The sequence below is a fragment of the Schistocerca piceifrons genome, chromosome 3 (genome assembly GCF_021461385.2).
Source record: "Schistocerca piceifrons isolate TAMUIC-IGC-003096 chromosome 3, iqSchPice1.1, whole genome shotgun sequence".
In the NCBI taxonomy this organism is placed as follows: domain Eukaryota; kingdom Metazoa; phylum Arthropoda; class Insecta; order Orthoptera; family Acrididae; genus Schistocerca; species Schistocerca piceifrons.
The window spans coordinates 269,429,966-269,452,812 of record NC_060140.1 but is presented as its reverse complement, the minus strand read 5'-3'; the positions used below and the strand labels follow the sequence as shown (position 1 = coordinate 269,452,812).

The window sequence follows — 22,847 nt, the reverse complement described above, 5'->3', positions numbered from 1 at the left end:
GCAAACGTCTAATGGAAAAGGTACTGTCACGAAATATGGCAAATTTAAGTTTATAAAAAATAGTGACCATATTTTCAACTTGTGTAATAGCCGGGAAGGCATATTTCAACTGGGGACTGTAGCCGGGATATTGTGTTCACGAGATCTTCAACAGTGCTACGAGGAAGAAAATTTTTGTGTGTTAATACCAGTTTCTTCAGAATGTGTGTTACAGTGTTTGTGTTCATCAGGAAGTAAAAGTTTTGGAGAAGAAATTTTTCGGCAAAAAATATAAATTTCGACAGAAGAAAATACTTCAAGAATTTTGGTCAACAATCACATGGATGGAAAACGTGGTTTTGCAACAGTAGAAGATTGTTCCAGATAAGTCACGAAACCCCCGTATTTTGTTAAAACAACATTTTTATCTTGTTTTATATTGTTGTGTATAAATTTTTGTTCTTCACAATGACTTATGAGATTTTTGAGAGTATTGTGCCTAAAGTAGAAAGTAGTAATTTAATAGACTTCGAACATCAGGACAGGTCAAATGAAACAGAAAGAACCGATCAATTTGATTTAAAAAGTTTTCTTGTAAATTTCACGAAAGAAATTAAACAATCAGTTGACGACAATAAGACTTACTGGGATGAAAAAATTGATAACATTTTGTTGCAAGTCCAAGCAGTCAATACCCAAGTGGGTGAGCTTTCGAACAGAGTTGGCAGTGTTGAGGAAAAAATTGAATCTGTGGAAGCAAAAGTAAATGAAATTGATGCTAAATTGAGCGGTGAAATTAATACTGTAAAAATGAGTTACTGGTAGATAGGGAAAGAAATTTAATTGATTTTAATGAGATAAAAGGGGAAATTAAAATTTTGGATGAGAATACAAAAGTTTTAGTTAAAAATGTACAACAAGAAACTGACAATCGTTTGGTTACTCTAGAAGAAAAAGTAGAATGCTATGATTTGGAAAACAAAAAATCTGTCAAAGAACTTAGCGAAAAAACTGAAAGTTTTGACATTGAATTTCAAAGCAAAAATTACAATGTCAACACGTGTAATCTTATATCTAATATTCCAGTGAAGCACTTTTCGGTAGATGGGCCCTTACATCCCGTTGATTTTATGCAGTATTGTAAGGATTGTTTTTTACCTCACTCACCAGATGAAATAAAAATTAAATTTGTGAAAAAATTCTTGGAAGGGGAAGCTTTGACTTGGGCAAATCAGATTGTAACTTTGGGGATGACCTTTTCAGAATTTGAATCAAAATTTTTGGAAAAATTTTGGGATGATCTTAAACAAACTAGAATCAAAAGTGAATTTTTGAATGGGCGAAACTATAGGGAATCAGATGGGAACATGAAACAATTTTGCAAAAGTGAACTTCAAAGACTTATTCATTTAACAAAACCTTTGGACGACTTTATCAAAATTGATACCTTAAAGAGAAGATTGCCATCAGCAATGCAGTTGAGTTTAGTTCATTGTCCTGATAGTAATGTAGAGCAGTTTCTCAGTTATATTGAAAAGTTGGATAGGGTAACAACACGAACACACAGTGGGTTTACTCAGAAAGGTAATGGTCAAAATTGGGGAAATGACAACTTTCAAAAAAGGGAACAAAGCCATTATCATGGCGTCAGTCAAAATTCAGGGGGATATAGCAATTTTGAAAAGAAGGACCATAATTTTTATCCAAAACAAGAACAACATTTTCGCGTTAATAATCAACAAAATAGAGAACACTTTAGGGATCAAAATCACAGAAATTTTGATAGAGGTCAGTACAATAGAAACTACCAACAATCAGGTAATGTTTGGCATAGGAATGGGATCAGAAATGTTGATCAGAGACATTGGCAGAACCATAATCAGCAGTTCAAACAGGAACCGGAAATAAAAAACGAGTAGACGCCCCCTTCAAGGTCCGCAAGGTTGAGGCAGAAGGTGAGCATGATGAAAGGACCAATGGATGTGACTATCATAAACCCAAACAGGTCAGTTCCAAACCTAAGCTATCACATGAGGTCATTAGTTGTTACTTATTGAAGAAATTTCAAGAGGAAAATAATAATGATAAAGATAACATTTTCAATACACAAGAACATACAGTAGATAAAAGTAATTGTGATTCATTTAATTTAACAGAGTTTTACACTTGGGCAGAAAAGAAAAACACTTTGTCGGATGATGTAATTTGCAGTAGTTCAGAGATGTGTGTGAATGAAAGAGAGAATGCATGCTGTGAGAATGAAAATGTTGGTGAAAGGGATCTGGTAACTTTAGAAAGGGGAAATAATATTTTGGGGGATAATTTGAATGTGTATGACCTGAATATGTGTAATGATAATGATGTTGTTGATAAAGTTGATAATGATGGTAATGGTATTGATGATGATGTTGAGGAAAGGTATTTCATTAGTTTAAATAGGGAGTTGGGTATACACATGGTTGAAAATGGATTAAATAGTAAGAATATTATAGAAATTCCCAGGGATGTTACCAGGATGAATAATACTCGCAATCTGGGTGTATGTAAAAGTGTGAATTTAGATGTTGCTGGTAAAGAATCTGACTACACAAATAACGATGACACATGTATAACTTCTTACCTAAGTGAAACTTTTATAGATACTAATGATACACACACATTTCTTATGAATATATGGCTGAACAGTGAAACTATTTCTTTTGACAAGAACTTTAGAAAGATGCTTATTAATGTATGTGAAACTGTATGTCCTGAGTGGTGGAAAAAGATGAGATATTTTATTTTTGAAAAGCTGAAGGATAAGTACTTCAATAGTATACAATGTGATTTGGATGAAAATTCTTGGCTATTTGAGATAATAGAGAGTACTAATGACAATTTTGTATCTTGTGCAAATTTTATAACTGTGACAAATAATACATATAATGGTATACCATATGATTCTGATAAGTATAGGTTTGGGAAAATTGAAAGTGATTTATTACATGAGGATACAGGTTCTGAGAAAAGTGATCAATTTTGCAGTCCTTATATAAAAGTTCAAATTGGGTCATGGATTGGTAAATGTTTAATTGATACAGGAAGTGAGATCTCGGGAATATCTGAAAGATTAAGCAAAAAATTGAAAGTGGGGAAAGATTATGTTGAAATGCCAGTTGTTGGGGTAAAGATAAAAGGTGCTACTGGGAAGAGCAGTAAATTGGTAAAAAGCCAGGCTTTAGTGACATTTTTAATTGAAGGCAAGTTGTTCACACATGGATGTTTTGTAATTCAGGAATTTAATGAGGATTTTCTTTTGGGTATGAATTGGATAGTAAAAGTAAATACAGCATTTGATTGGGTTGGAAGAAAACTTTTGATAGAAACTAGTGAAAGGGAATACATTCAGACAAATTTTGTGAACACACTTGGTGATCAGAGTAATGGAAGTTTTGACAGTATTAATTTACTAAAAGAAAATAGATTGGAGAATATTGAAATTCATAGATTTGATACTGATGAAGTTGAATTTGGGAATTTAGTAAATTTGAAAATTTCAGAAACACAAAATTTACCTGGGGAGCAAAAACAAGTTAGAAAATCTGCTGTGGGAATACAGTGATGTTTTTAGTGACATATCTGGTAGGGTAAAGGGTTACCAGTGTGAGCTTCAGGTAAAACCTCATGAACCATTTTTCATAAAACCATACACTATTGCAATATCAAAAAGACCTGCTGTTGAGAAAGAGCTGAAAAAGATGGAAGGATGTAATATAATAGAAAGGAGTATCAGTGCATATAATAATCCTCTAGTAGTAGTTTCGAAAAAAGATGGTGGAGTAAGATTGGTTTTGGACTCTAGACACTTAAACAAAATTTTGTTCAGACAGACAGACCATCCTGAAAATATTGATGAGTTACTCTATAAATTTACATATATAAAATATATGTCAAGTTTGGATCTAACTTTGGGTTTTCATCAAGTACCACTTTCGGTTAATTCTAGAAAATATACTGCTTTCTTGTACAATGGTAAGAGTTACCAATATTGTGTTGTGCCATTTGGGTTAAATTCTTCTGTTTCCGAATTTATAAGAGCTTTGGATCATGTACTGGGGCAAGAACTTGCGTCTAAACTGATAATCTATGTAGATGACATTTTGGTTACAGGGAAAAATTGGGAGGAACATTTTTTGATTTTGAAGTCAGTTTGTGAAAAACTTAGAAAAGGGGGGATGACATTGAAATTAGAGAAATGTAAATTTGTAGTTTCTGAATTAAAATTTTTGGGTCATGTTGTCACAGGCAAGGGAATTTTGGCAGATCCAGAAAAAATTAAAGCAATTTCAGAAATTCCTATTCCTAAGACTAAAAAACAATTAAAGTCGTTCTTTGGGTTATGCGGTTATTACCGAAAACATATAAGTGATCAGAGTCTGAATGCACCATGTTTAAGTCAGTTACTTAAGAAAAACACTGTTTGGGTTTGGGATAAAAGTTGTCAGGAAGAGTTTGATAAAATTAAGCAAGAGTTGAGGAAGCAACACTTATTACACAGACCTGATTTTAATTTACCATTTTGTTTGAACACTGATAGCAGTAATTAAGGGCTTGGAGCAGAGTTATTTCAAGAAAGAGTAGAGAATGGAGTTAAGATACATTGTACCATAGCATTTGCAAGCAGAATGTTGCTCAAGCATGAGAAAAGTCATAGAAAATCCACACCCTAATGCTTATCGTTTGGTGCATCCTAAGTCAAAGAAATTATTTGGTCTTAGGAATGTTGTCTCTTTAAAACTGTATAAACAGAAATCATAATTTCAAAAATTTAAATAATCTATTATCATCTAAAACAAAAGTCCTCCACTGGAATATGCTTGTTAGAACAAAACTACCTGTACAACCAAGTATGTATATTTGCACGTATAAATTAATAATTTGAAGTCACATGTTAATTGAAACTGATGAAAAAAAACACTGATGTAACAAAGAATGAGAGAAAGATTTATTTTTACTTTTTTACAAAAAAAGTCTCCCTAGTGAGCATTTCTGAATTTTTCTAATTTTGGAAGCTAAGTCTTCCCTGAGGGTGTGAAGGCATGCATGTGAGGACATGCACGCAAAGGTATAAGTTTCAAAACCAATTTTAGATAAAGCCTCATGATATATGAGCAGTTTATTGTTGTTTATAATGATGTTGTGGGGAGCAAAAGAACTCTTCACAAGAATGTGACTTGTAGTAATATTGTAGTAGAGAGGAAAGTGTACATAAATAATTGCAAAAAATTTAGATAATACTGATGTATCTTTAGCTGTACTAAAAGAAGAAAATCATAAAAAAGAAAAAAACATGAGTAAACAAAAATTTAAAAAGAAAATCATAAGCAAAAAAATACAAAAAACAAAAAAACATGACTAATAAAAAAATATAAAAATTAAAAAAAAATCAGAAGTTAAAAAATATATGTATATATAAAAGGCAAATATAGAGAAAAACACATTACACTATATATGTCCAGTATCATTTTTACTGTACAATATGTAAGCATAATGAAATTAACATTAATATTTAATAAAAAATTAAATCTTATTCTAGGAAATGAGTTTTACCTTCCTATTATTTTCAATCTGTATGTTAGAATATTTCTCATGTATGTTTTATACCATGTATATTTGTCATGTTAAATAATTTCTTTACTTGAAATTTTTGTGTATGGGATTGAGGGGGAAGTATCATTGCAACAACAGCCAGTAACAAGTCCACAGTTTCAAAGAGTCCAAATTTGGAAGAGGTTATCAGACTGCATCATTAATGTACTAATTGTGTAATACAGATCCATCACTGAGTGTTGTCGGGATTTTGTTGTATATGTCCATAACAACAAAAGCCCTGGGGAGCAGTTGTAATGGATCTGGGAGATGTTATTTTTTTACCGTATTTGTCGATACTGAATTGAAAATGTTTTCTTATATTTTTGTCAGAATTTATTATAATTTGTCTTATTATATGTTAATTTACTTCTGTTTTTGAGAGTAAAAGCATATTGATTACTATTAGAAAATGTATCGAAGAATAGCAAAGAAACTGATTGTGTAAAATATCTATGACGTTGGAGTAGTCTTTGACTATAGTCAGTCCGAGTCGGAAGCTAACTCTTTGTGTGTGTTGACGGAAGAACAATGTGAAGGTCGCAGTCATAAATAATTTTGAATTATGTTAATTATTATTTTTGTATTATCTGAAAAGAAGAAACTACATTGGAAGAAACTGTATTTTAAACACCAAAATGAGAGAAACACACTGAACCACGTCATTTTCTGCAGCCGACAACGATGCATTGTGGAATCATACTTAGACAACTGAAGCCAAGACTTATATTTGCTTGCAAACGTCTAATGGAAAAGGTACTGTCACGAAATATGGCAAATTTAAGTTTATAAAAAATAGTGACCATATTTTCAACTTGTGTAATAGCCGGGAAGGCATATTTCACCCCCCCCCCCCCTCCACACACACACACACACACACACACACACACACACAGTGCTGGCTAGACACATAATGCCAGTGCCAAATTGTAGCAGGTGGACTAGGGTGGGGTGGGAGTTGTGTCGGGTAGAGTGGATAGAGGGAAAAAAGGCAGGCAAGAGGCATGGAGAAGAGTTGGGGATGAGTGGCTAGCGACTCAGAGGGATTCAGCCGGTTTGCCGGCAACGAATGCTGGAGGGAGGAGTGGCAGATGCATAATCTAGGTATGCGACACATGGTTGTGAGAGCCAGTGGAGAGCAGTGTACACTGAAGGTGACACCGGGTTGTAAACTGCGAAGGAATGACAGGAAAGAGGGAGGGGAAACTGTTGGGTGGAGGGTTTGTGGGGACAGTGGGTTACCAGAGGCCAAGGCCAGGAAGATTATGAGAGTAGAGGATGTGTTGCAGGGACAGCTCCCATCTGCATAGTTCAGAGAAGGTGATGGCAGAGGAAAGGATTCAGACAGCCTCAGTTGTGAAGCAAACGTTGAAAGTGAGCGTGTCACGCTCAAGAATCAAGAATTTTTATTCACCATTTATCATTTTACACTGAAATAGGCTTCAGCATTGTTGTATAATACAGGATGTAATAACTGATATGGGTATATGGTAATAAAGTAAACTGATGTCAATTAACTGTACTATACATATTACACACCACAATAATAATATACACTACAGGAAGATTTCTAAGAGCTAGTGTCCATAAGTTATAGAGTATACAGTTCATAATTATACAAAATATAGAAGCATAATTATACAAAGCATGAATATACCACATGATGATACAGTAGGCTATAGGAAAATTTGTTACATGCTAATATCCTCTCGAGGTATCTCAAAGAATTCTGTAATACAGTAGAATGGGCGATCTGATAGCTGGCTGTACTATTTAATTTTAAGATTTTTTTAAATCCATTGACCAAACACAGACTGGTAATTTGTTGAAAATTTTGAGTGGATTCATTTTGTGAGAATTTCCAGTTCTTGCTAACCTATGCCTTGGTATATCTAAATTAGCCTTCGCTCTGATGTATTCATGAATTTTTCTCCTAACAGCAAATTCTGAAATATTATTTAAACATAGAGCACAGGCACAAAAGTATAAAGTTATAATTGTGAGTATTCTTAGTCTGGAAAAAAGAGGATGACAGTGCTCTGTGTGTCCTGTTTTATACATCATACACAGAACTTTTTTGTATTTTTATAATATTCTTGATGTGAGGGGAGTGTCCCCATACAATCAGACCATACGATACATGTGGCTGGAATAGTCCAAAATATGTCACCCTAAGGTAATCCAAGCTCACTAAATCCTTTAGCTTCAAAATCAGGTATGATACCCTAGATATTTTTTCACATTCGTTATTGATATGATCCTTCCAGTGGAGTCTGGAGTCAATGTAAATGCACGAAAGTTTCACTGACTTATTTTCTATTTCATTAGACATTCCCATTATGCGTTGTTGGGTTTTATTGCGATTACAAAGGAGTTTAGTAGCTGCAAACCAGTCCAAGGCTGTATCAAGAGTTTCTTTTGTTATCCTATTCAGTTGTGAGATTTTCTGGTGTGTGGTAAGTAGTGTTGTATCATCTACATAACATGATAGAATGCTCTATGTTATTAGGTAAACTGTGGAGTGCTGCAATGAAGAAGAAGCGTCCACGAGTAGATCCTTGTGGAACACCTTTGCTGATTTCCATTAAGGAGGAATTTATGTTTCTGACTGAGACAAACTGTTTTCTGTTGCTTAAATAAGAATGCATCACAGTTAATGTGCTCCCACACTCCCCATAACACTCCAGCTTCTTTATTAGTTTGTCAACAGGAATGCAATCAGGCGCTTTGCTTAGGTCACATAGTAGTAATGATACATTTTTCCTCTTTGATGTGCTCAGCTGCATGTTCTGCCACTGAGTGGTCAAATTTGTTCCTAGCAACTGTTTTTTGGTGGCCGTTCATCCTGGTGGACAGCTGGTTGGTAGTCACATTGAGCTGTGCAGTGTCTGCAGCAGAGATGGTATATGACACAGCTGTTTTCTGATTGGGTTGGATAGCACTGTAACAGGACTGGAGAAGGAAGTGCTGGGTGAGGGGATTGTGAAGGCCTTGCATCTACATCTTCCCCAGGCATATGATCCCTGTGGAATGCAGTTAGGAGTGGGAATGGCATAGTGATGGACTAGGATGATGCGTGAGTTGGGTGGCTGATAGAACACCACTTTAGGAGGGGTGGGAAGGGCCTTGGGTAGGGTGTCCCTCATTTTAGGACATGATGATATAGAAAGCCCCGACAGGGGAATGGTTTGGTTATACCCTATGTGTTGGTGCAGTATACTGGGCAAGTGAGTTCTCGTCACTGTAGATATGTCGTCCACAGGTGGCCAGGCTGTATGGGATTATGGGACGAATTTTTTGTTGTTGAAGGGAAGGCAGCTGTTGAAATAGGGGAAGGCAGCTGTTGAAATGGAAGTACTGTTGTTGGTTATTGTATTTAATGGGAGAGAAGTGAGGATGAAACCATCAAAGACATGGAGGTCAATGTCCAGAAAGTTGGCACGTAGGATGGAGGAGGACCAGGCAAAGCAGATGGGAGAGAAGGTTGTGAAGAACCTGGATAATGGTGTCTTGGTCTTGAGTCCAGATCATGAAGATATCATCAATGAATCTGAGACAGACTAGGGGCTGGGAGTTTTGGGAGTCCAGGAAGGTTTTCTATAGACGGTCCATAAATGAGTTGGCATAAGAGGGTGCCATGCATGTGCCAACAGCTGGGCTGTGCATTTGTTTGTATAACTTCCCTTCAAAGGAAAAGTAGTTGGGTGTCAGGATATTGTTGGTAAGGCATATAAGGAATGAGGTAGTGAGTTTGGAATCTGAAGGACACTGGGAAAGATAGTTTCGATAGTGACAAGGCCATACACATGTGGAATAGCATTGTGTAGGGAGATGGCATCAAGAGTGACAAATAGGGAGACAGGAGGGGTGGGGATGAGGGACAGTTGGTGAAGGAAGTGTTTAGTATTTTTGATGTGGGAAGGCTAGGTTTTGGGCAATTGGTTGGAGATGTTGATCAACAAGAGTGAAAATTCTTTTGATAGGAGCACAATAGAAAGCTACAATGGGGCATCCAGGATTGCCGGGTTTATGGATTTTGGGGAGCATGTAGAAGGTGGGTGTGTGAGGTGCCACTGGAGTGAGGAGGGAGATGGACTTGGGATAGAGGTTGAGGGAAGGGCCTGTGGATTTCAGTAGGGATTGTAGGAGATGTTTGTACTTCTGGGATGGGGGTCACTATGGCAGATATCTTCAGTCTAGTTTAGGTTCACTGACGATAACTTCATGATATGGACTCAGGACGAAGACACCCTATCCTCATTCCTTCACAACCTTAATGTTAAAATCTTCTCTCTCATCCGGTTTATCTCACTCTCTTCCACTGAAAGTGCCAGCACCTTCAATTTGACCTCCACCTGTGATGGCTCCATCCACATCTCTGTCCACATTAAAACCACTAACCATCAACAGTAACTACATTTTGACAGCTGCCAGTCCTTCCACATCAAAAACTCCCTCCCACACAGCCTGGCCACCTGCGGCTGGTGTACCTACAGTGGCAAGAACTCCTTGCCCAGTACACTGAAGGTCACATGAGGACGTTCACAGGCAGGGACTACCCCTCAAATCTACTACACATACAGATTTTTTGTGTCATAGCCCAACACACCCCCAATCTTCCCACCACCCCTAAGTATCAGCTGTAATGGGGCACCTCCCTCATCACCCAATATCACTCCAGACGGGAACAACTGAACCATACTCTCCACCAGCACTTTGATTATTTCTCATCATGTCCTGAAGTGAGAGATCCTATCAAAGATTCTTCTCACCCTCCTTACAGTGGTGTTTCATCACCCACCAACCCCACACAATGTCCTAGGTCATCCCTATTCCTGTAGAAGACCAAGGTGCAAGACTTACCCATTCCACCCACCCAACATCACCTAGTTCAGTCCTATCACAGCTTATCCAACCCCATAAGAGTCTGGACCACTTGTGACAACAGCCATGTCACATACCAACTCTTCTGGAAACACTGCACAGATTATTACGTCAGTATGACTACCGAAAAGCTGTCCATCAGGATGGCTACTGTCAAACTGCTGCCAACAACAAAGCTGACCACCCTGTAGCTCAATAAGCAGCTGACCATAACATGCTCAATTTCAATGCCTGCTTCACAACCCGAGCCATCTGGACCCTTCCCTCCACCACTGGTTTCTCTAAACTACACAGATAAGAATTATTCTTGGAACACATCCTTCGCTCCCATAATTGTTCTGGCCTCAATCTCCAGTAACCAACTATCATAATAACCCCACTTAGCCATTTCCCCTCCCTCTGTCCTATCATGCTCTTCCAATTCATGTACTCACATCACCTTCAGTGTGTGCCACTTCCCATCACTTGCAACAACAGTGCATCATTATGCTTAGCCCATGTACTTGCCACCCCTCCCTCCTGCATTCCTAACCAGCAGACTGGTTGCCTTCCTCTTGAGCTGCTAGCCACCCGGTGGCACTGCATCTCCAGTTGGGGACATGTAGGGGCTTGTGTGTGTGTGTGTGTGTGTGTGGGGGGGGGGGGGGGGGGGGTTGGTGGGGGGATAGGGGCACATGTGACCAATAGAATGTATGTATTTTCTTTGTGTATTTCTACTTTAGATCAAGAAAGTATTACTCCAATAGCTAGTAAGGTTTTCTTTTTGGTGCGCATATGTGTGTGTGTGTGTGTGTGTGTGTGTGTGTGTGTGTGTGTGTGTGTGTGTGTGTTTTCCTGTCAACCACTGTTCCTGCTATTCGGTGAGTACTCAATTTTACTCCTAACGTATATGTATTTAAAACAGTATTACAGAAGTATTACAGATAATGAAGGAACCCCAGAAGAGCAAGAATTTTTTTAAAAATCAACAAAAACTATTTCAAAGGAATATTCCGAGTGTATATACCAACAGGGTCACATTCTGGTGGTGAGTCAATACCTCCATAAAGATTTACAGTAACTGATAAATGACAGAAAACCCCCACACCAACACAATAATGGAACATTTCAGTGCATAAGTGTCTACACAACTAAAGCACAATTTTTCTGTAGAAAAGACTGGTGATGATTGCAGAGCTGACAGAGGCTATGCAACTGTAGATTTTACTAAGAAGGAGGGCATGGGGAAGACTAGTATGTGGTTGTCCTGAGCATTGTATTAATATGCTATGTTTTATTAAGTGTAAGAGTTTTATTCCAAATACAGTAAATCATTTCCAAATGTGGACCATCCTAATTTAATCATTTTGAGGAAAGACATGATGGACAAGAAATCTACAACTAATGTAAGTCACAATTACTTTTCAAGTAAATCTCATTCTGGTGACTACTTCAATAAAATGTTGGTGACTGTCGAATGTATGAAGATTTACACACTATAATTTTAAAAATATCTGTACTGCAATTTAAAATATCATATTAGCAATTGCAAGACAAATCATTTTACTCACAAAAACAACTGCAATCAAAAATTTCTATGCCATCATATCAAGATAAAATGTATTCTTAAATAAATTGTTTTCATTAGAAAAATACATAAAAATGTCATTTACTGCCTAGGCTGTGCCTTAATTCTTTTTTATTCTCATTTAGTTTTATTTTCATGGCTACAACATTTTCTGTGTATAAGTGAACTTGTAAATTAATGACAATGTATTTGGAGAGTATGACTTCTAAGTAGCTGATGCTATAAGAAGTTTATTGCTATTGGGAATTTCATTGCTTCGCATTCTGCAAAAATCTACTTTAATATTTACTTACATGCAGTTGAACTCTGTTTCTTAGCCCACCGGATTATTTCTGGCCATGAAATGGCGATATCTCGACCCATTCTTGTTTGATTTGGCTGTAACAATAAAAAACAGTGGCTAATCTGTATTAGCTCAAGCAAAGATAGCAGTTGCTGCATATTTCTGAACTTCTATAAGTGTTGATCTTTCTTACATCTTCTAGTACTCATGAACGAAATAATTAAGGAACACATTCCACAGAACACAGGTTACCACACAGAAAGTATACGTCAAGCATAAATTGCAAATTACCTTTATCACTGGTGTGCAAGTCCGTCTTTCATAGTTAGTGTTTTAAGTCCAGTTTTTCCAAGGAATCAACTGCACAAGGGACGTGTATATTATACCTAACAACTGGATTTCCATGTTTAAGAAGTAAACTAAGTGTAGCATTTGTCCCTTCATCCTGCATATACACCTACATCTATACTCTACAAACTACTATGAAGCCAAGAAGGGCATGGCAGATGGTATATCCCATTGTAACACTTAGGATTTCTTCCCGTTCCAGTCACGTATGAAGTGTGAGAACAATGTTTGTTTGAATGTCTCCATGCTTTCTGTAATTATTCTAATCTTGTACTCAAGAACCCTATGTGAGTGATATGGAGGGGGTTGTTGTACATTCCTAGAGTCATCATTTAAAGCTGGTTCTTGAAACTTTGTTAAGAGGCTTCCATGTGATAGTTTGTGTCTCTCTTTGTGTCTGACAGTTTAGTGTCTTCAGCATCTCTGTGATACTCCCCCATGGGTTGAACAAAGCTATGATCACTCATGCTGCCCTTCATATATTGGTATCAAGCAAACAAAATTCCTTAAAAGGTATGAGATGAGAGGCCAAAATTAGTCCTTCATGTGTTATCTGGGATGGAAAAAAAGTAGAAAAAGGGAAGGATAAGGCCAAGCATTTAAAAAAAAGTTCCAGTGTGTGTGTGTGTGTGTGTGTGTGTGTGTGTGTAGGGGAGAGATGCTAGCTGAAAACAGCTGCTGGCTACTTCTCACAGTTAGTTATGTGGCTAGAGGCACACCTTTTGTGTCTGGCCTGCAATCCCCTTCCCATCATTGTATAAGTCTAGTATAATAGTCAAGCCAATAAAATGAAATGATAGAAGGAAGCAACATAACACTCATGGATTAAAATGACAAGGAATGTAGAAACAACATAAATGAATTACAAGTTAAAAGGTCAGGCCAACAGGCAGGGATCGTCTGTGACGAACTGCAATGGGACGTGACTAGCTAATCCCGCCAAAAGGCAGCCTAGTTATAATGGGTGACATTCAGACAAACTTATACAAGCTTGGTGCTTGGCAGTCACTGGCTAAAACTGAGTGTACTAAGTTGGTTAACTTCAGGGTTCACCTTAATGTGGTAAAAGTGGGGTATACTATGAAAATGTGCACCACAACTGCAATTTGTCTACGAATGTATTCATGGCTCATTCCAGTGTGACTAATGCAAACTTGGCAAAGAATTATAGACTCTCAGCAGGCCATTAACACAAAGACAACTATGCAGTTTTTGAATCTTTTATTATATGTAGTTTGCTGATGGCAGCCAAGGCATACCGTTCACTCCATGACACTCTGAGAGCTGTTCGAATAATGAAGCCCATAAGTAGTTGAATTTCACAGAATCTTATTTAGGGGCTCTTCGGTTAAATGATCTGCAAGTTTTTCTTATTATTCGAATGTGGGTAGGGTCAAGAGCAGCTCAGAAAGGTCTTGCATGGAGAATATCAGTGAGTGTCCGGAATACCTGTCAGTTATAGCTTGTAAACTGCTCAAAGAAACATTGCAAATTAGAAACGGTTCATGTGAGCAAGTGTAGATGTATTGAAGAGATCATGTAATGGCTACTAATTCTGCAGTAAATATTCTACTTTCTTGTGGTAGGGAGTGTTGTTCACCACTTATAGTGTGTGTGTGAAAGACTGGCCTGGTGGCCATCTTTGCATGATACATGTGTGTAGACAGTTTCTGAACTCAAATCTGTTCACCTCCAGATAAAACAATGATCATAGAGTAGATGGGTCTTTTTACATCGAAGCCCATTAACTGCTATTAGGAAAAGGGTTACAGTCAGAACAGTTCCTAGTGGGACTGTCTTCCTGCATGTGTGAAAAGACAGTGAGAAGTACCTACTTGAATAACCCAAGATTTAGATAGAAGTCGCTTAAGTACTAATTAGTTGTCAGTTCAGTATTCTCTCAAATCACTTGCATAAAACACTCCTAACGCAAATGGAATGATAGATGTCCACCTCACGTAAGTCTTTATCAGTTTCAAAATTGGGATAACTATGTTTTCACTCTTAACAGAGTGACTTGCTTTGTAATGCATGAGAATAAGAGGGCAACTATGTTTTCTGCAAGGATGTACCAACCAGTGAATATCAATTTACAAGGGGGAAGGAGGAGGGGGCGATTAGAGTGAAAGCAGTGCAAATTTGTGTCACAATTCAATATGATCTGTTTTGCTAACTTCCTGGTAAGGCAGGGTACAATTGGCAAAATAAATTGTTCTCACCACAGTACGTACTGTTCAGCATATAAAAATGTTTATTTCACACTTTCTTAAATGCTGTTAGTGCAATGAAAGATTTACCCGTAAACTCATTCAAATATTATTTACTGAGTCCTGAACACCCTGCTGAAGTTCAGCGTTGAAGTTCACTAAATATACTGTGAAACATTTTTCTAGGTCAATGACTTCATGCCAAATTTTTTTTAAGTCCATATATCAGCCACACAACAAAATTTCTGACATTTTTTTGTAGTGACTGATCTGCCACATAGGCCTTATCTCGATGAGCTTTTACAACAAACTGACCATGGGCAATATTGCTGCTGCACTTAAATAACCATCCATCTCTTACTGCAAAACTCAACAAATGCATTTACACACATATTACAACTAAAACTATACAGGGTTAGCCCAAATGATTTATTGGATTTGAAAGCACTGTGTTTTTACTAGTATGCTACATACAAAGATGGGAGTTCCTGGCACATTCTACAACTGTTCTGTGTGTGGATCCATGGTTACCCATCACACATCCAAATGGCAATCCAGTACTGCCCAATAAGTTCACGTCATGTTTCTGCCAATATCTGTCACAGAGGCAGTGGTGCGTTCCTCCCATTCCTGCAGCGACATTGGCATTTGCGGTGGTACATAAATAGTGTCCTCAATATAGAGCAGTGTACCCGAACCAGCAATGTGGTAGTTCTCTGTCGAGAAAGGCTTGGACTATTACGTTCCAGTAAGTTGGAACCCTGTCCTGTTGAAAGATTGAAGTCGAGTAGTCAGTAGCAGTCAGTTCTGGCAACAACCACAACTGCAACATATCCAGGGATACGGAACCTGTCACGGCGCAAACATGCCATTGATGTTAATGCCAGGGACACCTGTTGGGATCAGGTACCCAAAAAGACGTCTTATCTTCGTTCAAACTCGGGAAGGTGACATATGGCACCCCAATGGTCAACACGTACCTCTCCCAACACTCCTGTTACCGTCGTTTTATAAGCTGGTGAACACGGGCACAGAACTGCTTAAAGGCTGTTATGTGCTCTAGGGAAGGGTGCCGCTTATGTTGCTGTAGAGCTCACCGACGCTCTTTAATTGCCTCAGCGACTTCTGGCGACCACCAAAGGACTGTCTTTTGCCGGGGGGCACCCTAAAGAATGAGGAATAACCTTTTCCACTGCAGGAACAATCGTTGTAGTGAGCTGCTCAATGACAACATCGACTGCACCATGCGGGAGAGATTCAGCGGTGACAGCAGAGGTGAAGGCTTCCCAGCCTGCCTTGTTTAAAGCCCATCTAGGTAGGTGTCCATGAGCATGACACCGGAGGAGTGACAAGAAGATGGGGAAGTGGTCACTACCACACAGGTAGTTATGTGCTCTCCAGTGGATAGATGAGAGAATACCAGGACAGCAAACTGAGAGATCAATGGCTGAATATGTTCCATGTGTCACACTGAAATGTGTGGGAGCAACTGTATTTAAGAGGCAGAGGTCGAGTTGTGACAGTAAATTTTTGACATCCCTACCTCGGTCAATAAGCATGGCACCACCCCACAAGGGGTTATGCATGTTAAAATCTCCCAAAAGTAGGAAAGGTTTAGGGAGTTGATCAATCAGTGCAGCCAATACATTCAGGGGTACTGCACCATCTGGAGGAAGACATTGCAGACAGTTATTTCCTGTGTCATCCTTATCCTGACAGCCACAATTTCAAGAGAGGGTTGGAAGGGAGCACAAGTTCACTACATTCCGAGTTCAGGACATAGACGCGAACTCCACCTGACACACTATTATAGTCACTACGGTTCCTGTAATATCCCTTATAGCTGCAGAGGGCAGGGGTTTGCATTGACGGGAACTAGGTTTCCTGGGGGGCAATGCAGAAAGCAGGTGTAAAGCTTAACAGTTGCCATAGCTCAGCCAGGTGGTGGAAAAAACTGCCACAATTCCACTGGAGCATTACGTGATCATGAGACTGGGAAGGCAAGAAACACTCAATGAGGTAGTCTATGCTTCAGTGTCACCTGCCGCCACAAGATGATTACCTGTGCAATTGACATCCATTGTGTCTGAGGGCCCAGTGAGATCCAGGTCCTCAGTGAACGTCAGAATCTCCATCTCATCCTCAGACACAGAGCTTGTAGGTAGTGGTGGTGTGGGTGCCATCACAGTGCCTTGGTTCTTAGCGGTCTGTTTCTTTTTAGGTTTCTCTCGCTGCTCCTTAGGTTTGTCTGCCTGGGAGGGCTTCACTATTTCAGTCTCAGGGATGGAGGACCATGAAGCCCTACGACCAGCTACCTGTGGTTGCTTCAGCCACTGGGGGTGTCAGCTTTGTCACAGGTAAGAACGTGGGAAGGGAGTGACCCAAGGAATCCCTTCCTAGTGAGAGGAGCTGAAGAAGACTTGTGCTTCTGCGGCTGAGAAGTGGGGAATGATGTCCCCGATGGTTGGGGGGATGTTGCTCCTGAAGTAGGTTGTGCAGGAGCAACAGGGAGGGAAGTGCCCCCACCATCATGTGGACAGGTGGAGTCTGACTGCTCTGAGAGCCAACTGTACACAGCGGAACGGAAGATGGTAGAACCATTGTTGTAGCGAAGGTGTAGGTTGTCATCATATGCACAGGATGTTGCCCCTCACATTTTCTCTTAGCCTCAGTGTAGGTCAGTCGGCCCAGGGTCTTGTATTCCAGTATTTTTCTTTCTTTCTGGGGAATCCTGCAGTCTGGCAAGCAAGGCAAATGGTGCTCTCCGCAGTTGACACAGATGGGAGGTGGGGCACAGCGAGTATTGTGATGTGAGGGACGTCCACAATCCCGAAAGGTGACACTGGAAGTACAGTGGAAAGACATGTGGCCAAACTTCCAGCACTTGAAGCACCGCATCGGGGGAGGTATGTATGGCTTTACGTCACAGCGGTAGACCATCACCTTGACCTTCTTGGGTAATGTGTCACCCTTGAAGGCCAAGATGAAGGCACCGACGGCAACCTGATTATACCTCAGACCCTGATGGACGCGCCGGATGAAATGGACACTTCGACACTCTAAATTGGCTACGCAGATTGCAAAAGGAGGTGCCTGTGAAATATGGCACCCTGGACCATATTTAAGGTCTTATGGGGCGCAATGGAAACAGAAACATCCCCCAACTTGTCACAGGTGAGTAGTGCCCATGACTGGGCAGAGGATGCTGTTTTGGTCAAGACTGACCCTGACCACATTTTGGACAAGCCCTTCACCTCCCAAAACTTGTCCTCCAAACACTCCACAAAAAATTGAGGTTTAATTGACAAAAAAGATTCCCCATCAACTCTCATACATACATACAAGGTACCAGGGTGAATAAACTTCGCAGCCTGGCATTCCTTCCATGGTGTGGCCAGGAAGGAGGAGGGGATGGAGAGGGGAGGGGGGGAATGATTTGGGTTGTATTTCTTATCATTGAAGTTAGACCTCGATCGCTTGGAGACTGCTGGTATTTGACCACCAGCAAGAGATTACGTACTACGCTTCATGGCGTGCCATCCACCCTGATGCCACCCACTCCAACCAGGGGCCCTCACGACGGGTGTCACTCAGCTGTAGCAAAGGCCGCCTGGTAGACGGCCATTGCTGGGAGTCCCGATGCCCCAGGGTGACAGGCATCTACTCCTTGCCATACACGGGGAGTTAACGGCGCAGGCATCAGGCCTGTGTGGTCAGGGAGCTACAACCAACGTGGTACATGGTGGCCCCAACCCAACGGACTGGCTACCATGCTGGATATCAGGTGCAAAATAGCTAAGAAGTCCATTATTGTCAGAAAGTGATACTGAACAGAGGATAGAGGAAAACGCACCCAGGAGGGTGACCTCACCCAACAGCTGGAGAATGAGCAGAAGTGCAGATCCACGTCAACGAAGGATGTGAGGGGGAGGGGCCTCAGCACATGATGGACACTGTGCACTATGTAAGGCACCCTTCCCCAATTGGCTTGCTCTTCAGGAAAATTTTGAAAAATGGAGGTGAAACACTACAGGGGACAATCACAAAGGCCGACAGGCAGGAATACCTCGGGCCTATTCTAATACCTGGACCCGCACGGGGGCCGCCATTTAGGCCTTCGTCAACAATACACACACACACACACACACACACACACACACACACACACACACACACAAAAACGCAACTCATACACATGACTGCAGTCTCAGGCAACTGAAATCACACTGCACATTCCTTTACAAAGGAACACACAGAATAATTGCCCCAATTTAATCCTCATACCATTGAAAAGATGAATGAAATCATTATTAGGGTCAGTGATGTTGAGAAACAGCTGAAATCATTAAAACTAGGACCTGATGAAATCCCTATCACAATCTATGCTTAATTTGTGGCCGAGTTCACCCCTCCCCTAACTACAATCTATTGTAGATTCCTCAAACAAAACACTGTGCCCAGTTCTTGGAAAAAAATAACAGGTCACACCCATCTACAAGAAGGGTAGCAGACGTGAGCTACAAAGCTACCATTCAATATCCTTGACATCGATTTGTTGTAAATCTTGGACCATATTCTGAGGTCAAACATAATGTAGTATCTTTAACAGAATGGCCTTCTCAGTGACAACCAGAATAGATTCCAAAAACATTGATCATGTGAAACCCAGCTCCACTTTTCTCACATGAGATACTGAAAGCTTTGAGTCAAGGCAGTCAGGTACCTGCAGTATTTTTTGATTTCCAAACAGCATTTGACCCAGTACCACACTTGTTGTCAAAAGTGTGATCACATAGGGTGGTGGCTGTTGTTGTCTTCAGTCCAGAGACTGGTTTGATGCAGCTCTTCATGCTACTCTATCCTGTGCACGCTGCTTCATCTCCTAATAACTTTTGCAACCTACATCCATCTGAATCTGCTTAGTGTATTCATCTCTTAGTCTCCCTCTACGATTTTTACCCTCCACACTGCCCTCCAATACTAACTTGGTGATCCCTTGATGCCTCAGAACATGTTCTACCAACCGATTCCTTCTTGTAGTCAAGTTGGACCTTGCCGTTGGTGGAGAGGCTGGCGTGCCTCAGCAATACAGATAGCCGTACTGTAGGTGCAACCACAATGAAGGGGTATCTGTTGAGAGGCCAGGCATTCCTGAGGAAGGACAGCAGCCTTATCAGTAGTTGCAGGGGCAGCAGTGTGGATGACTGATTGATCTGGCCTTGTAACACCAACCAAAACAGCCTCGCTGCGCTGGTACTGCAAACGGCTGAAAGGAAGGGGAAACTACAGCCGTAATTTTTCCCGAGGGCATGCAGCTTTATTGTATGGTTAAATGTTGATGGCTTCCTCTTGCATAAAATACTCCGGAGGTAAAATAGTCCCCCATTCAGATCTCCAGGCGGGGACTACTCAGGGGGATGTCATTATCAGGTGAAAGAAAACTGGCGTTCTACGGATCCGAAAGTGGAATGTCAGATCCCTTAATCTGTTAGGTTAGATCATTTAAAAAGGGAAATGGAGAGGTTAAAGTTAGATATAGTGGGAATTAGTGAAGTTCGATGGCAGGAGGAATAAGACTTCTGGTCAGGTGAATGCAGGATTATAAATACAAAATCAAATAGTGGTAATGCAGGAGTAGATTTAATAATGAATAAAAAATAGGAGTGCGGGTAAGCTACTACAAACAGCATAGTGAACGCATTATTGCGGCCAAGATAGGCACGAAACCCATGCCTACCACATTAGTACAAGCTTATATGCCAACTAGCTCCACAGATGACAAAGAGATTGAAGAAATCTATGATGAGATAAAAGAAATTATTCAGATAGTGAAGGGAAACAAAAATTTAATAGTCACGGATGACTGGAATTCGATAGTAGGAAAAGGAAGAGAAGGAAAAGTAGTAGAGGAATATGGAATTGGGGTAATGAATGAAAGAGGAAGCTGCCTGGTAGAATTTTGCACAGGGCATAACTTAATCATAGCTAACACTTGGTTCAAGAATCAGGAAAGAAGGTTGTATACATGTAAGAGGCCTGGAGATACTGGAAGGTTTCAGACAGATTATATAATGGTAAGACAGAGATTTGGGAACCAGGTTTTAAATTGTAAGACATTTCCAGGGGCAGATGTGGACTCTGACCACAATCTATTTGTTATGAACTGTACATTATAACTGAAGAAACTGCAAAAAGGTGTGAATTTAAGGAGATGGGGCCTGGATAAACTGAAAGAACCAGAGGTTGTGCAGAGTTTCAGGGAGAGCATAAGGGAACAATTGACAGGAATGTGGGAAAGATATACAGTAGAAGAAGAATGGGTAGCTTTGAGGGATGAAATAGTGAAGGTAGCAGAGGGTCAAGTAGGTAAAAAGATGAGGGCTAGTAGATATCCTTGGGTAACGTAAGATATATTGAATTTATTTGATGAAAGGAGAAATATAAAAATGCACTAAATGAAGCAGGCAAAACGGAATACAAATGTCACAAAAATGAGGTTGACAGGAACTGCAAAATGGCTAAGCAGGTATGGCTAGAGGACAAATGTAAGGATGTAGAGCCATATACCGGGTGCCTACGTGGACAAGAAAAAAAATTCCCGGATTTCCCGGTTAAAAACACAATTTCTCCCGGATGAAATTACGTATAAAGCGGGTGAAAATACATCCGTGTTAAGTAACAGTATACTTTCCCTCGGAGCTGTAAAACCTATCAGTCCTTTGAATCATAAAGTTATTATACCGGCGGAGGACGTCCCAGCAGTTTAGGAAATGAAATCCAGGAAGAACAATGCGTTTGGAAAGTTGTTTGACGCGAGACAATATGCACAGAGTTTATTTTCGCATTGCGAAAGTATATACACAAATCCACAAATTACAGCATGGTACCTTCCGAAACTCTAAAATAGAGATTGCGTCGAGCGATGCACTTTTGTCAACCAGTCATAGCTCATGTCACGTGATCTCGCTAGGATGCTAGCGAGTGACGGCAGTTATCCAGAGCACGAGGCCTACGAGAAAGACAGGCCGCGGCGCGTACTTTACGAAGGTAGACGAGCTCGCTGAACTCAGCAAAGTGCGTTTCTACACCGGTTAACTCGTAAGCAGGTGTGTATGTACGAACGAGAATTGCATCCACTGTTATTAGTCTTACAATGATAGGAAGTCCGTAGGCCTACTAACAGGCTCTAATTTGGCAATTAAAATCGTGCCAAAAGTCGAAGTGTTCTGGCATGAAGAGACTTGTGACATTGCTCAGTAACACGTTATGCACATTTTTTTGAAGGTCAATTACACTTTTTGCCATCGATTGCATAATTTTTTATCTATGAACGAACAACATTAAATATGAAAACTAACTTGAAGCTCGGTCTTTTTATAGCGTGTGATACACGTTAAGTCATATCAAATACAAATGTGCCGGTAAAATTTTAAAGAGTGGCATAAATGACTTATCTTCTGGGCCCGACATTTTTCAAATGGCTAATCCTCAAAGTGTTACGTTTTGAATGAGTTATAACGCCCTGTGATTTTAGAAATTCACAGCACATTCTCACACGTAACATAAATCATCTTGTGTGGAAATTTACTTTGAAAGTAACGCATCTCAAGCCACTATTCGTAATATTTTCTGGTGATCTGTTAGAAATGTAAACAATTGTGACGCCACGCACATCAAATGCACGTTAGTTGCTACGGACGTACTGCATAATCTTCAACCTAAAGCCTTTGACACTTTTCGGTGTCGGCAACTGGTTTGTGCATTGAGTAAATTACCCATTTTCTATGCAACTAAACTTTTATTTTGGTGTTATTCTCTGATTTATGTTTCATTGCTGCAGTATTATTCAGCGGTAGTGGACTAAAGTTCTTTGTCAGCGTATCAGATCTTGCACGTCAAACCTAAAAAACTTTAACTGAAGTCTAAAACAATGAAAAATCCCGGAATTCTA

The 22,847-nt window shown here is 39.9% G+C and overlaps 1 protein-coding gene across 1 annotated transcript in view; it reads right to left on the bottom strand.

Annotated features, from left to right (window-relative positions):
* LOC124789988 overlaps positions 1–22,847 on the bottom strand; it is an 80,310-nt gene that overhangs the window by 33,113 nt on the left and 24,350 nt on the right. The window contains exon 2 of the mRNA XM_047257531.1: positions 12,352–12,436. Coding sequence (XP_047113487.1) covers positions 12,352–12,436 — 85 coding nt within the window. The remainder of the gene's footprint in view (positions 1–12,351; positions 12,437–22,847) is intronic.